Below are 16,757 nucleotides of genomic sequence, written 5' to 3'. Positions count from 1 at the left end.
AACTTTTGATTTTGAGTGTGATTTGTGGTGTTAATTATTAAGCTACATTACATTGAAGTTCTAATGCATAAAGGTGAGTTTAAGAAGAAATTTTCTTACAAGCCTAATTTACCAATAAAAGGCTCTATTTCAGGAATTAACCATCTGTGTCCCAAATCTAGCTCACCACCTCTTTTTATGTGAGCTACACTTTGTCTGTGACTGCTTTTGTGTTATAGTGGCAAAGCTGAGTAATTGTAACAGATCAATTTCATCTCTTAGTTCACAAAGTCTAAAATATTTAATATATTACCCTTTAAGAAACATGTGCCAACCCTTGCTCTAGTCTAGTTCAATAATCTAGGTTTGATTAGGACCAAAATGATCAAGAAAGAAAAACCTGAAAAATAGTAGTTAATTATTATAACTGGTTTGCTGAATATAAGAGAATGAGATTTTTTAAATTTTACTATACCCTTTATCTTGTTAGCTTATTAATCAGCAAGATACTTCTTTGAGCATAGCCTGCCTCTTAAATTAACAAATGATTAATTATGAATTTCATATTTGAAAGGTCTAGTCTCTGCTATGGTTATGGCTCTCTGCACAGGCAATATGGGAAAAATGGAATTGTCAGTTTTTGGAGCCTCATAAAGTTGGCATGTCCTCAAGACGAAGTGGTTGAGAGCACACTTTCAGAGAACTGTTTCCTAAGTCCATATTGCTTTTTTCTGTTCTATATGCCAAGTGTGAAGGAAGGAGGTTGAGAAGATTGATGAAAATTATCTTCCTTTCCTTTCTGCGTCTTGACTACTAACTTTTCATTGAAATGGGTTAAAATACATAAGTGGATAACACTTCAGATTGAACCCACGGGTAGTTTAGAAATGAGTGGCTTGATTCTTTAAAAGTTTTTCCAAGCAATTCTTCCATAAAAACTTAATCCAAAGCTTGGGAAGCTAATTCTTGAGTAGCTAAGGGTTTTTTCTTTTTCTTTTTTCTTTTTAATTTGGAGGAAATTAATTTTAATTGTTAACTTTTTGAAGGTTTTTTTAAATTAAAAATGGCCATCTGACAATTGTTTTTCAAACAATACAAATTTAGTCTTGACCCCAGTTCTCCAGTCCCCCTTGCAAAGGTCACCACTGTTCTCTGTTTCCTGTATATTCTTTCAGAAGTAGTTTGTGGTTAGAAAAACACACATATATATTTTTATGCAAATAGAAGTTTATAGGATGTAATTTTATACCTTGCCTTTAAAAAATTCAGATTATTACGTATTCACATGCAGTTTTAAGAACTTATACAGACAGAGCCCTTGTATGCATTGTATTTCATTTTGGTAATATATTTTATAATTAATCTACATTAATGGGCACTTATGTAAGTCTTGCTCTTAAAGAAATGCAAGAAATGAATATCCTCTATGTGTGGGCAGACTCTATAACAAAAATTGTAGCCATGAAATTAAGGAGCCAGAGTATTAGTAACTTTTTGATAGGTATTTCCAAATTTTTCTAAGAAAAGGGCATTTCCAATGTACCTTGTATAACAAACAATACCTATTTCCTCAGAATGCCACCTACAAAATATATTGTAGAACATTTTAATCCTTAATGGTTTTTTGTAATCACCATTGGTCTCTGTGCTTAGTAATCATGTTTTGTGATTACTGGGTGTTATATTTGGGCTAAGTATAAATTAGTTATCGTGACTTGAATATTGCAGGGAAAATTTTATTGCGAGAAGTAACACTGGAGCTAAAATATTTGTATGATATTTCCAAGTTTATTATTGGAAAATTCAATAATCAGTGAAATTTCAGTATAGCCAAAACTTTGCAAATGGGCCTATAATACTTAGTGATGAGGTTTGGAGTATAAGAAGTTATTGTGTAGAACTTAATGTTTTCAAACTAACTCATTCCCAAGCATGAGTAGGGTTTTATCAAGCTTTGAAAAATTATTTTAAATTAATATAAGTTGACTTAACTGAAATAAAAGTGAGGAAAGAAATGATGCATATTTCAGACTCCATTTTAAGAATACTGACTCCTTCAGTAGAAGTAGACCAACTGAAAGGAATGTGAGGAAAGTGGGATGGGAAAAGATATTTTTCCCCCCAGCAAATAAGTAATTTCTTTTTTTTTCTGTTTAGTGTATTCACAACTGCAAACCTACTATTGCCCCACTCTGTATATCTCACATTATGTATTGCTAACATCTTCCAGTACGTGACTTGCCTTGCCACTCTTTTACTGTTGCATTTTTATTAACTAAAGTATTTAATTATAATGAAGTCCAATTTATCAACATATTCCTTTGTGACTAGGATTTTTTTTAATTTTTGATTTATTTATTGTTTTTCTCTTACATTTGTCCCACTTTTCCCCCCATTTCTTCCCCCCACACACCCAGCCCACACCTTCTCCCACAGTCAATCCTCACCTTGTTGTGCATGTCCATGAGTTATTTATACTAGTTCCTTTACTAAACCCTTCTTCTACTTACCCCACTTCTCTCCCTCCCTGGTAAGTATTAGTCTGTTCCTTGTTTACATGCCTCTGGTTCAGTTGCTCATTTGTTTGCGTTGTCGATTAGTTTCCTGTATTAGGTAACATTATATGGTATTTTTCTTTCATTGCCTGGCTTATTGCACTAAACATAATTCTCTCTAGTTCCATCCATGTTATTGCAAATGGTAGGAGTTCCTTCTTTCTTTCTGCTGCATAGTATTCCATCGTGTAAATGTAACACGGTTTTTTGATCCACTCATCTACAGATGGGCACTCAGGCTGTTTCCAGCACAGCGTTGCTATGAACATAGGATGCATAGGTTCTTTGCATTGGTGTTTCAGGATTCTTCGGGTATAATCCTAGCAATGGAATCACTGGTTCAAACGGCAGTTTTATTTTTAGTTTTTTGAGGAAATTCCATTTGTTTTCCACAGTGGCTGCACCAGTCTGCAGTCCCACTAGGGTTCCCTTTCTCCACATCCTTGCCAGCACTTGTTTCTTGATTTGTTGATGATGGCCATTCTGACTGGTGTAAAGTGGTATCTCATTGTGGTTTTTATTTGCATCTCTCTGATGGCTAGTCATGTTGAGAATTAGGCCTGTGGACCCTCTGTATGTCCTCTTCGGAGAAGTGTTTGTTCAGGTCATTTGCCCATTTTTTAATTGGGTTTTCTTGTCTTCTTGGTGTTGAGACATATAAATTCTTTATATATTTTGGAGATCAGTCCCTTGTCTGAGGTATCATTGGCAAATATGTTTTCCCATATGGTTTGTTCTCTTTTCATCTTGCTGATGTTTTCTTTCACTGATCATAAAATCTTTAGTTTGCTGTAGTTCCATTTGTTTATTCTTTCCTTTATTTTTCTTACCCTAGGATATAAAGCAGCAAAAATATTGCTTCGTGGGATATCTAAACTTTTCCTCCCTATGTTTTCCTCTAGGACTTTGTGGTGTCAAGGCTTACATTCCAGTCTTTTATCCATTTTTATTTTATTCTGGCGTATGGTGTAATTTGGTGGTCTAGTTTCATTCTTTTGCATGTACCTGTCCAGTTCTCCCAGTGCCATCTGTTGAAGAGGCTCTTCTCACTCCATTTTGTTCCTTACCCCTTTGTCAAATATTAATTGACCATATAGACATGGGTTTATTTCTGGGCTCTATATTCTGTTCAACTGATCTATATGTCTAATCTTATGCCAGTACCAGGCTGTTCTGATTACCGTGGCTTTGTAGTATAGTTTGATATCAGGTGTTGTGATTCTTCGTACTGTGTTCTTCTGTCTCAACATTGCTGTGGCTATTTGGGGTCTTTTTTGGTTCCATATAAATTTTTGAATTATTTGTTCTAGGTCTGTGAAATATGTCGTTGGTATTTTAATGGGGATTGTGTTGAATCTATAAATTGCTTAGGGTAGAATGGACATTTTAATGATGTGAGTCTTCTCATCCATGAACATAGTATACACTTGAATCTATTCGTATCTTCCTTAAATTATTTCTTCAGTGTTATGTAGTTTTCTGAGTACAGATCTTTTACCTCCTTTGTTAAGTTGATTCCTGGGTACTTTATTTTTCTTGTTGCTATAATAAGTGGGATTTTTTTTTTTTAAGTTTCTATCTCTGAAATTTTATTTTTGGTGTACAGAAATGCCTTTGATTTCTGCATATTGACTGTACATGGCTATGTTGCTAAATTCACTTATTATGTCAGGTAGTTTTTTCGTGGAGTCTGTAGGATTTTCTATGTACACTATCATGTCATCTGCAAATAATGACAGTTTTCGTTCCTCTTTTCCAATTTGAATGCCTTTTATTTCTTTTTCTTGTCTAATTGCTGTGAGAAGGACTTCCAAGACTATGTTGAATAGGAGTGGAGAGAGTGGACATCCTTGTTTTGTTCCTAATCTCAGGGTAATGCTTTCAATTTTGCACATTAAGTATGATGTTGGCTTCAGGTGTCTCGTATATGGCCTTTACTATGTTGAGGTATGCTTCCTCTATTCCCATTTTGCGGAGTGTTTTCATCATAAATGGGTATTGTATTTTTTTTAAATATGTTTTATTGATTATGCTGTTACAGTTGTCCCAATTTCTTTTCCCTTTGTTCCCCTCCACCAAGTGACCCCCCTTCTCTCCAGTTGTTCCCCCCCTCTTAGTCCATGCCCATTAGTTGTGTATACAGTTCTTCTCAACATCTTCCTGTCTACTCCACTCCCTCCTACTATGCTTATTTCCTGCACCATCTCCCTACCCTTTCCCCCTTCCCCCTCCCCACTGACCTCCTTCAAAATGTTCCCCATACCTATAATTTTTTTCCCATTCTTGTTGCTTAGTTTGCCTTTGTTCGATTTTCTAGCTTCTGTTGTTGGTTATTGTGATACAGTTTTCATTTTAATGTTCATAGTTCTGATCCTCCTTCGCCTAAACAAGTCCCTTTAACGTTTCATAAAACAGTGGTTTGGATCTAATGAACTCCTTCAGTTTTACTTTGTCCTGGAAGCACTTTCTCTGCCCTTCTATTCTGAATGACAGAGTAATCATGGTTGTAGGTTTTTGCTTTTCATTACTTTGAATATTTCTTGCCAGTCCCTTCTTGCCTGCAGAGTCTCCTTTGAGAAATCATCTCATAGTCTTATTGGGACCCCTTTGTACATAATTCTCTTCTTCTCTCTTGCTGCTTTTAAGATTCTCTCTTTATCCTTAATTTTTGACATTTTGATTATAATGTGTCTTGGTGTGGTTCTCCGTGGGTCCAGTTTTTTTGGAACTCTCTGTGCTTCCTGGACCTGTAAGTCTGTTTCCTTCCCCAAGTTAGGGAAGTTCTGCTTCATTATTTTTTCACGTAATTTTTCAATTTCTAGTTCTTCTTCTTCACCTTCTGGCAAACTTATGATTTGGATGTTGGCCCACTTATAGCTGTCCCAGAGGTTTATGAGCCTCTCCTAATTTTCCTCACTTCTTGTTTCCTCTTTCTGCACTGGTTGACTGTTTATTCCTTCCCTATGTTCCGATTTGTTGATTTGATCCCTGGTTTTACTTCCCTCACCACTTGTTTCGTATGTGTTTTTGTTCATTTCAGCAGGACTAGCCTTCATTTCTTCCCTGTCTTGTTTAAGATCTGCTGTTAGTTCTGTAAGCTTATAACTATTCCTCTGAACTGAGCCTCAGAAAGATTATCTATCTGCTGGTCCGATAAATCATATATTTGCTGTCTGGTCAGCTGCGTGATTGGGATCTCTATCATGATCTGTGCCATCAGGTAAAAAAAAACAGTTTTTGTTTACCTTTCCTTCTTGGGCGGGGCTGTCACACCTCCTGTGCTATAGGGGGCGGAGCCCAGTGTACTCATCACTATCTGGCGACCCTTCTCACCACACTGTGGCGCTTTGTATGGGGGGAGGTTCCAAGATGGATTCCTGCAGTTTACTCTCCGCTGAGAGACTGGGATCCTCCTCATCCATTCCCACGCCCTCTGGCCCTCACAGTCCTAGGCAATGGGGTTCTGACTTCCCCAGCATTGAAATCACGAGCTGATGGATTTGGTCTGTAGCCAGGGATGCACCCCAGGCACTTCTTGCCTCCCCTTAAATACGGGTGTCTTTGCTTACCGCAGTCCCGTAGCCCATCGCCACAGCTGCCACTGCCAGCACAGCTTGACCTCTCTGCCCTGGCTTCGCTCCTCCTGTCTGGTCAAGCACCACTTGTTTATAACTTCATACATTGGACTTCCATGTAGCTTTATTTTCTGGAACTTCTGATTATTTCTGGTTTTGCAGTAGTTGTAGTCCTTCTTAGTTGTGGAGGGAGATGGAATGTGTCAGTCTAGGCCTCCGTCTTGGCAGGAAGTCCGGGGTGTTGTATTTAATCAAATGCTTTTTCAGCATCTATTGATAAGATCATGTGATTTTTGTCTTTCATTTTGTTTATGTGATGTATTACGTTTATTGATTTGCAAATATTAAACCATCCTTGCAATCCTGGGATGAATCCCACTTGATCGTGTTGTATGATCTTTTTCATGTGTCTCTGGATCTGGTTTGCCAATATTGTGTTGAGGATTTTAGCATCTATGTTCATCAGCAATATTGGCCTGTAGTTTTCTTTCTTTGTTGTGTCTTGACGGGATTTTGGAATAATACTGCCTTCATAGAACAAGTTAGGGAGTCTTCCTTCTTCTTGGTTTTTTTGTAATAGTTTGAGAAGGGTAGGCGTTAGTTCTCCCCTAAGTGTTTTGTAAAATTTGCCTGTGAAGCCATCCGGTCCAGGGATTTTGTGTGCCTGGAGTTTTTTGATTACTGCTTCAATTTCACTCATTGTTATCAGTATATTCAGCTTTCTGCTTCTTCCTGATTCAGTTTTGGAAGATTATATGTTTCTAGAAATTTGTTCATTTCATTGAGGTTGTCAAGATTCTTGCCATACAGTTGTTTGTAGTAATTTCTTACAATCCTTTGTATTTCTGTGATATTGGTTGTGATTTCTCCTTTTTCGTTTCTGATTTTATTTGGGTCTCTTTTTTTCTTGATGAGCATGGCTAAAGGCTTGTCAATTTTGTTTATCTTTTCAAAGAACCAGCTTCTAGTTTTACTGATCTTTTGAATTGTTTGTTTAGTCTGTATGTCATTGAATTCTGCTCTGATCTTGATGATTTTCTTTCTTCTACTTGCTCTGGGCTTTTTTTGTTGTTGTGCCTCTGGTTCTTGTAGCTGCAGGGTTAGACTTTTTATTTGGGATTCTTATATCCTTTTTAGGTAAGCCTGTATTGCTATGAACTTTCCTCTCAGGACTGCTTTCGCTGTGTCCCATAGGTTTTGGATCATTGTGTGTCCATTATCATTTGTTTCCAGAAACTTCTTGATTTCTTCCCTGATGTCATAGTTAACCCATTCATTATTTAATAGCATGTTATTCATTGTCCATGAGTTTGAATGTCTTTGAGTTTTTTTCTTGAGGTTGATTTCCAATTTCAAGGCTTTGTGATCTCAGAAGATGCTTGATATGATTTCAGTTTTCTTGAATTTGTTCAGGCTTGTTTTGTGTCCTATCATGTGGTCCATCTTTGAAAATGTTCTATGTGCATTTGAAAAGAATGTATATTTTGCTTTTGGAGGGTGAAAAGTTCTATATATATCAACTAAGTCCATTTGATCTAGAGTGTTGTTCAGTGCCTCAATATCCCTGGTATTTATTTGCTTTGAAGATATATCCATTGTTGACAATGGGGGTGTTAAAATCCCCTATTATGACTGTGTTGCTGTTTGTATCCTTCTTGTATTTTTCCAAGATTTTTCTTGCATATTTGGGTGCTCCTGTGTTGGGTACATATATGTTTACCAGGGTAATAGCCTCTTGATGGGTTGTTCCCTTAAGTATTATGAAATGTTCTTCTTTGTCTCTTTTTATGGCCTTTGCTGTGAAATCTGTTTGTCTAATATAAGTATTGATACCCCAGCTTTTTTTTCATGTCCATTTGCTTGAGATACTTTTTTTCATCCCCTTCACTTTCAGTCTGTGTAGATCTTTTGTTTTGAGGTGTGTCTCTTTACAGCATATTTGTGGGTCATATTTTCATATACATTCTGCTACCTTATGTCTTTTGATTGGAACATTTAATCCATTTACATTTAAAGTAATTATTGACAGGTATTTATTCATTTCCCTTTGTACCTGTGTTCATCTCTCTCTCTCTCTTTTTCTTTTTTTTCTTAAAGCATTCCCTTTAGCATGTCTTACAATGTTGATTTGGTGGAGATGTATTTTTTTAGTCTTCCTTTGTCTTGGAAACTCCTTATTTCACCTTCCATTTTGAAAGAGAGCCTTTCTGGGTAGATTAGTCTTGGTTGTAGGCCTTTGTTTTTCATTGCTTGAAATATTTTTTCCCATATCCTTTTGGCTTTTAGTGTTTCTGTTGAGAAATCAGCTGATAGCCTTATCTGAGCTCCCTTGTATGTTATTTGCTGTTTTTCTCTTGCTGCCATTAGGGTTCTCTCTTTTTCTTTCATTGTTGCCATTTCGATTATGATGTGCCTTATAGTGGGCCTCTTTGGGTTCATCTTCATTGAGACCCTCTGTGCTTTCTGTACTTGTGAGACTTTTTCTCTCCTCATGTTTGGGAAGTTTTCTGTCGTTACAGTAGTCCCTTGCTATATCGCAGTTCACTTATTGTGGCCTCACTGTATCGCAGGATTTTTAAAAATATTATTTTTAATTATTTATCGCGGATTTTTTACTATATTGCGGTATTTTGTGGTACTGTATACATATGTTGTTAAAGTTACGTAGGTTTAATAGTGTAGAATAAATGTAAGGTTCCTACTTCACGGGTGTGTCTGGAACATAATACCCACGATAAGTGAGGGAATACTGTACTTTTTCAATCAGGTTTTTTATCCCTTGGTCCTTTTCTTCTCCTTCTGGAATCCCTATGACTATACTGATATTGTTTCATTTCAAATTGTCCTGAAGCTCTCTTAAACCTTTTTTATTCTTTTGTAACCTTTTTTCATTTTGTTGCAGTGTCTGAGAATTTTTTTCTACATTGCCCTCTAGCTCACTGATCTGGTCCTCTGCTTCATTTAGCCTGCTTTTGATTGCTTCTACTGTGTTATTCAGTTCAGAAATTGTATTCTTCATTTCTTTCTGACTTTTATTGATAATTTCTATGCCCTTTTTCATGCTGGAGTAGTTCTCAGTAAGTTCCTTTTAGCTTCCCTGCAATTTTTTGTAGTTTTCCTGGAATTCGTTGTAGTTTTCTCTGAGTTTGTTGACTTGATTGAGGTTTCTCATTATCATTGTTTTGAATTCCATGTCTGATAGTTTCTTTGCCTCTATTTCATCTATCCTTCCTTCTGGGAATTCCTCCTTTCCTTTTGCTGGGGTCTTATTTCTCCTCCCCATTTTGGGTTTCTCTTCTTGTTGTTTCTGTTCTTAGATTGATCTGCTTTTATTTCCTGCCTTTGTGGTGTGACCTTCTTGTGTACAGTTGTTGAGCTGTCTCTGGCTTATGCCACTTGGAGGGGAGTAGTCTGCTTATGAGATTTCTCTCGTAGCACTGGGGATGATTCAGCACTGCGATCTAGTCCACTGCTCTCCCAGCTCCTTCTCCAGAGCCAGCGCCCAAAACTTTTACAAAGTGCCTGTAGTTCACTTCACCGCCCCCTCGGCCCCCCGCCTTTGGCCTCAGCAAAGGGCGAATGTGCTCTCTCGTGCAGGCCAGGGGCAGGCTCTCAGTAATTTCTGAGCTTAACATTTTTATTGCTTAATTTGGCATTACCTGGGAACATAATTCTGTTTGATTTTATAGCAGTTCTAAGAATGTTTTGCTATACCATGAACAGAAATATGTTACTTAAAGTAATTGATACTAAACATGTCTAGAATTGGCTTAAGATACTTGTTAGACTTTCAACAGTACCCACTTTTAAAATTTCTGTAAGGTGCTTTGCACTAGTAAACACTCAGAAAATATTGATGTAATGAAACTGATGGATTCAAGCAGCAAGTAGACATCCTGATTGGATAGAAAGAATGTAGGCTAATTAAAGACATCCTTTTTCTCTGTATGTGTGTCCCATGAGTCATCTCCCACACAAACTTGGTGCATGCCTGTTTCTGGATTAAGTATATTGTTTTGAAATTAGATGGACCCCCAAGTGCTCAGAGGGCCTGCCCTTTAAAATCAAATAACAGACATTTTGCTCTCAATGAAAAGTTAAGATAGAAAAATAACCTGCTTGTATTTAGTTCTTTTGTTAGTGTATATTTATAAGAAGCCAAGTCAAAAATTCAAGAGTTTTTTCCTCTTTAATGCAGTTTAATGACTTGTGCTTATCCAAAATAACTTGACATGACTTTATTACTATTCCATTTGCTACTACAGAAAGATAAGAGTCTATTAAAATAAAATGATGGAGGAGTGACCCTTACAAAGTAACATGTGTGTATACCACAGAATCAAACCTGGATTTCAAAAGTAATAAATAATTGTGAAAGAAACAAAAACCTTCAAACTACAATTTTTTTTTTTGTATCAAGATTGGTTTTTCACCATAGAAGTTTTGCGCTATTCATGTACTGAGTTTTGTGAGTTGTTATAAAGCCCATCTTCCCCAAATCCACATGCCCAAAATATCCTCAACACAGTCTTTTTAAACATTTTTTCCTTACAGGTTTTATTTATTTCTTTAGAGAGAGAGGAAAGGACGAAGAAAGGGAGAGAAACGTTGTGAGAGAGAAACATGGATCAATTGTCTCTCACACCGGGGACCTGTCCAGGACCTCAAAACACAGTCTTGATCATTCTGCTTTCTAGAACTTTGCTGTCCAGTGCGGTAACCAGTAACCACATATGTCTAAGTTTAAATTAATTTAAGTAAAATAAAAAACACAACTCCTTTGTTGTAGTAGCTTGCGGTACCACATTAGACAGTTCAGATAGAGAAGGTTTCCGTTACTGCAGAAAGTTCTTTTTTGTACAACACTGGTCTAGATTGAGAGTGGGGATGGCAATAGGAGAGCCTTGATTCTTTGCTAGTTTCACAACTTTTTCTTAGGCAAAAATGAAGGAAGGTGCAATTGTACTTAGTTCCTAAAAAGATAATGTATTCATTAGATGTTGCTTCTCTTGCTCTTGTTATTGCTTTTTTGATGATTTGAGGTTACTGGACTTTGAAACAGCTTCATTGCCAACAAAGAAATATATCTGTGCTATGTGAGGGTTTTTAGCCTTTCTTTTCCATTGTTGTTTTCTTCCCACAGCTGCTGGGCATGCTGTGTGCATGCATCGTATTGTGCAGAAGGAGTAGAGATCCTGCTTATGAACTTCTCATCACCGGTGGAACCTATGCATAGTAGAAAACTCAAGCCTGAGCTTGTTATTCTTACTCTGATTTGGAAGGATAATTGAGCAGGTCTACTGCTGTTGGCCTCCTAAGTTCATTTAGTTAAAGCCCATGTGTTGGACAGAGCAGCTTGGTTCTTCATGTGCCCACTTACCTACCCACAACTTTCTTTTCCCCTCTTCTAGCTGACTCTCCCTGTCTCTCAGTTTTTAAGCACTGTGGTAAATGTTCAACTTTCAGGACTATTTGCAAGTTGCATAGTGTGGTGGAATTCAGAAGTGGGTGGGTGCATCTGTTACCTCCCAGTAGCAGTGGGCTTCCTGCTGAAGTACCACTGGGTCCTGCTAGGCTTCACAATGGACAACTCTGGGCCAAAGGGTTTTTGGGGAAGGTGGAGTTCACACCAGATGGTGCCCCTCATGAATGTCATTTCAAATATATATATATATACCGTAGTCCAGTAAGGTAACAATTGCACAAAATGGCTAAAATTGATTTTAGAATCATACTATGTGTATATTGGTTCTTCTTAAAAATCAGAGTGATCTTTGAAACTAGAGGTTTTTAATCAAAGCTGGCTTTATAGGAGGAGTATAATGTATGCACTACTGTTTTAAAATAGTGTGTGTGTGTGTGTGTGAGTGTGTGTGTGTGTGTATGATTGAACCTATTCATTGTAAGTCTAAACCTGTTAGAAATAATGTACCCATTTAGACTAGCAAAATAGTATGTAGATGTGATCTCAGTAAACAGAAAAATCTAATTCAATAAACGCTGTGTTACCCCTTAACATGTAGTTTTTAATTATTTGAGGGTACTTCAATGTTTTAAATTTTGGTTCATCATGATTTGCATGTGTTTTAATCATGTCTGTTGCCAAATCCTAAAGGCCTTGGTATTCAAACCCTCAGATGCTTCCCAGTCCTGTGTACCCACAAATATGGAGAATCTACTTGTGCCTGGTGCTGGGGGTGCAATAATGATGCTGTCCTTATCTTCAAGGCATGTGGAGTCTTAGTATAGCAGTCATACACAAAAGCAGATAATTTCCATACACTGCAGTGATTGTAGTGACAAAGGAAGGGAAGCCCAAAGGAGGTGCCCAGAGAGGTCAGGGGCAATGTCCTGGAGAAGAGGTCCTAGCCCTGTGGCTGCAGAGGCATTGAGGGAGAGGGTATCAGCAGTGTCAAGTAGAATGGAGTGTGTAGGGAGCTACCAGTAGTAGCTCATTGTGCTTGGAGCTTAAAATACAAAGCTGGGAAAAGAAGTTGAAGTGGCATAGCCTGGGTCCTCTAGGGTCTTACAAGACTTGCTGTGGAGAGTCAGACTTTACTTACAGGCAGACGCAGCCATGTGTGATACAAGTGGACCTATTGTAGAGATCTTAGTGGCTGTGGTGGGGAGGACGGATTAAAGAGGCATGACTACGCTTTAGTGAGGTGGTGGTTCAGGATAGTTACTATTTCCTCCCAGCTCATAAACAATCTCTGGAGATATACTATAAGACCATGTAAATATCCTGTTCCTCACCAAACTTCCCCTGAGATTTAGCAAGTATTGCTGATTCAATCTTTACTATGATGATTACTGTTTTAGATTCCATCTTGAATATGATTGTAAAACACTGTTTTCCTCATTTATAAGTCTGTCCTCCTTCCCTTCTTACACAGTAATTTATTTTTATGTATCTATAGTCATTATGGACTGATGGATTCCCATTTTTTCAACGATTTATAATTCACTATTGTCCTTTTTGGGTTTTGTTTTGTTTTGTTTTTGGTTCTAAGTTTCAGATTTGGCCCGTAGGACTTACTTTAAGTTGCTTCTTGTGCTCCAACCATTTTTTGAACATTTATGCAATTTTTAATTATTTTAAGTATGTTTTATTGATTATGATGTTACAGTAGTTCCAATTTTTTCCCCTTTGCTCCCCTCTTCCCAGTACCCCCCTTCCCTCCAGTAATCCCACCCCCTTAGTTCATGTCCATGGGTCGTGCATATAAGTTCTTTGGCTTCACCCTTTCCTATATTATTTTTAACTTCCCCCTGTCTATTTTGTACCAACCAATTATTCTTCTTAATTCTTGCACCATTTCCCCATTTCTCCCACTTCCCCCTCCCAGAGGATAACCCTCCAAATAATCCCCATACCTATGATTCTGTTCCTATTCTGGTTTGCTTAGTTGGATTTTGTTTTACTTTTTAGATTCAGTTGTTGATAGTCATGAGTTTGTTGTCATTTTAGTGTTCATAGTTTCGATCTTTTTCTTAAGTAAGTCCTTTTGACATTTCATATAATAAAGGCTTGGTGATGATGAACTCCTTTAGCTTCACCTCGTCTGGGAAACACTTCATCTGCCCTTCCATTCCAAATGATAGCTTTGCTGGATAGAGTAATCTTGGTTGTAGGTTGCTTTTCATCCCATTGAATACTGTTTGCCAGTCCCTTCCTGCCTGCAAAGTGTCCTTTGAGAAATCAGCTGATAGTCTTATAGGCACTCCCCCCTCACTGTAGGCAGCTCTCCACCTCTCTCTTGCTGCCCCCAGGACTCTCTTTATCTTTCACCTTTGGCATCTCAGTCATGATGTGTCCTGGTGAGGTCCCCTCTGGGTCTAGCTCGCCCGGGACCCGCTGTGCATCCCAGACCTGTATATTCATCTCCTTTGCAAAATTTGGAAAGTTTTCCTCATTTTTTTCAATTCTTGCTTCCTCATTCTGCACTGGTTGACTGTTTTTTCTTCCTTATGTTCCAGATCATTTATTTGAACCCTGGTTTCTTTCCCTTCACCATTGGTTTTGTGTGACTCTTCCTTCGTTTCACTTAGCATAGCCTTCACTTCTTCACTTATATGTTTGCCATACTCAAGCATATCTGTCAAGCCTGTGAGCATCTTTATCAGCAGTGTTTTGACTTCTGCATCTGTTAGGTTGTCTATCTCCTCATCTGTTAGGTTGACTATCTCCTCGTGGCTTTGTTCTCCCACTGGAACCTTGATCCATTTCCCATTTTGGGCCATACTTCTCTGTCTTCTCATTCTGACGGGCTCCTGTGTTTGCCTCCATGTCCCAGGTAGAGCTGTTGCTCCTGTTAGCTTGTAAGGGGCGGTGTCTTAGGGATTCATCAGTACAGGGCAACCTGTTTCACCACGTTGTGGTGCTGTATGTAGGGGAGGGGTTTGAGAGGGAACAATGCCGCCCACTCAGCACTCGCCCCTTTTCCAGGCACTTCTCCCTCTTCCGCACTAGCCTGGCGCCCCTCTAGCTGCTGCCCTGGACATTGTTCCCAGAGTGGGTGGGTCTGAGGATGCTCTAGGACCATGGGGGCCCTTTAAACAAACAGACTCTGCTGAGACCGGCAGTTTCTGCCTCCACCCCAATCTTCACTGGTCTGCACAGTCAGAAACAATGAGGCTTGATTTTCCTGGTGCTGGGACCATGAGCTGCGATGTCTGATGAGGAGCTGGGAACACTCTGCAGGTGTCCCTCCTGACTTTTTAAAACGTGTGACTGCGCTTTCTGCCGGCCTGCTGCTGCCACCACCACACTGCGTCCTCTACACCCCGGTTTTACCCCTCCTACCTGTCTGGATGAGTATTTCTTCTTTATATCTTTGTTTGCTGGACTTCCATGCAGTTTGATTTCCTGAAACTTCTGGTTGTTTCTAGTTTTGAGATAGTTGTATTCTTTCTTAGTTGTGGAGGGAGACCCAGCATATCTGTCTATGCCTCCATCTTGGCTGGAAGTCCATTTCTGTAATTTTTGACATAACAAGTTGTTCCAGGCTCATCTTGTACCTACTGTGCCCCAGTCCTGGAGTCAGTGTCTCTCCAAGGAGCTCTGGGCCCTGGTACTAGCTGTGCTTGTTGCAGCTGTGATCTTTGCTTTTCATCTATCAGAGCTTGTCTTACTGTCTTTAAAAATTGTTTCTTTTTTTTTTTTTTAACAAGAGTAATAGTACCCACAGGTAAGGAAGTTTAGATGTGGTGAGTATCCTTTTAGACTACAGTTGACCCTGGACAACAATGGTTTGAACTGCATGGGCCGACTTATATGCAGATTATTTTTTCAATATACGTATATATAGAGTCAGCCTTCTGTATCCTTGTGTATCACATCCGCAGATTCAGCCAACCACTACTGAAGAGTGTATTTTGGTTCCACCATTAGGAACCTGCAGATGCATAGGGCTGACTGTATGTTCTGTGCCGTTTTCTATAAAGGACTTGAGCACCCATGGATTTGGGTATACACAGGGGTTCCTGCAACCTATCTCCCACAGATAACAAGGGACTATAGTTAAGTTTTGGGGAAAAGTTGTACGCTGATTTTGAACTGCGGGTGGCTAGGATTGGTGCCCGTTAATACCGCTGTTGTTGAGGGTCAGCTGTATTTTTTCTACATGTGCAAAAACAGGTGTTTGTGGTTTTACTTTACCACTATGTGAATTATGTTATACAGGATTCACTTTTTCTCTTCACAGCATAATATGGCACTGTTTCTGTATCAGACTGTAGGATTTGTCATTCCTTTCCCTTAGCTGGGTGGATATGTTAATACCATGATTAACAAATGTATGGTGGATGATTATTCAGGTTGATTGCAACCTTGCTGCAGTGAACACCTCCATACACATAATGTCAGGCATTAAAAAGTTTAATAACTTTTTCCCCTCCACACCCCCACTGTTATTAGGGATTTCTGGACCCAAGGGTAGGTAGGACGACGACCATGTCCAGCTTGAAGCAGCTAGAGGAGCTTGAGACCTTCGCCCATTGTCCTTTACAAGATTACAAAGGGTCTTAATATCTGAGAGGGAGGGATAGTTATTTTTTATGAACCATGGGTATGGACTTGGGGGGGGATGCTGGGGGAGGGAGATACTGGGTGGAGGGGAGTAAAGGGGAAAAAATTGGAACTACTGTAACAACATAATCAATAAAATATACTTTAAAAAAAAAGTTTAATAACTTTTATTCAGATGAAATTTACATAACATAAAATTAACCATTTTAAAGTGAACTACTCAGTGACATTTAGTACATTCACAATGTTGTGCATCCATGTCCCCTATCTAGTTTCAGTTTGCAGTGGCTTATGCCCTCGTTTTACTGATGATGAAACAGGTCCAGAGAAATTGTGACTTCCCTGAGACCTCACAAAGAAGCAGGAGCGTGGATTCCAGTCCTGATGTTCTGACTGCAGAGGCTATGCAGTTATTCATATACCCAACTACAGAGGCCAACTCCCCCTTTCTCTGGTACTATCTCCTCTGTTGGGAATTCTGTCCGTGAGATTGGTTCCCAGCTCTGAGGTTGTGACTTGGTGCACAGAGAATGGAGAAAGCTGTAGAGGCAGTGAATCTGACTTAGATTCGTGTGTGTGTGTGTGTGTGTGTTTTTTCCCTGGTATAAATTGTGACCC

The 16,757-nt window shown here is 38.7% G+C and overlaps 1 protein-coding gene across 2 annotated transcripts in view; it reads left to right on the top strand.

Annotated features, from left to right (window-relative positions):
* The window catches only part of TSPAN3 (tetraspanin 3), a 70,877-nt gene extending 58,752 nt beyond the window's left edge, over nt 1–12,125 (top strand). For both annotated transcript variants that reach the window (XM_090269947.1, XM_090269949.1), the window contains exon 7: nt 11,253–12,125. In XM_090269947.1, coding sequence (XP_090126073.1) covers nt 11,253–11,345 — 93 coding nt within the window. In that variant the 3' untranslated portion in view covers nt 11,346–12,125. The remainder of the gene's footprint in view (nt 1–11,252) is intronic.
* The last annotated feature ends 4,632 nt before the right edge of the window (nt 12,126–16,757 follow it).

This window comes from Furipterus horrens, unplaced genomic scaffold, assembly GCF_987537825.1.
Source record: "Furipterus horrens unplaced genomic scaffold, mFurHor1.1.pri manual_scaffold_3, whole genome shotgun sequence".
Lineage (NCBI taxonomy): Eukaryota > Metazoa > Chordata > Mammalia > Chiroptera > Furipteridae > Furipterus > Furipterus horrens.
This window is presented reverse-complemented; position numbering and strand designations above follow the sequence as displayed.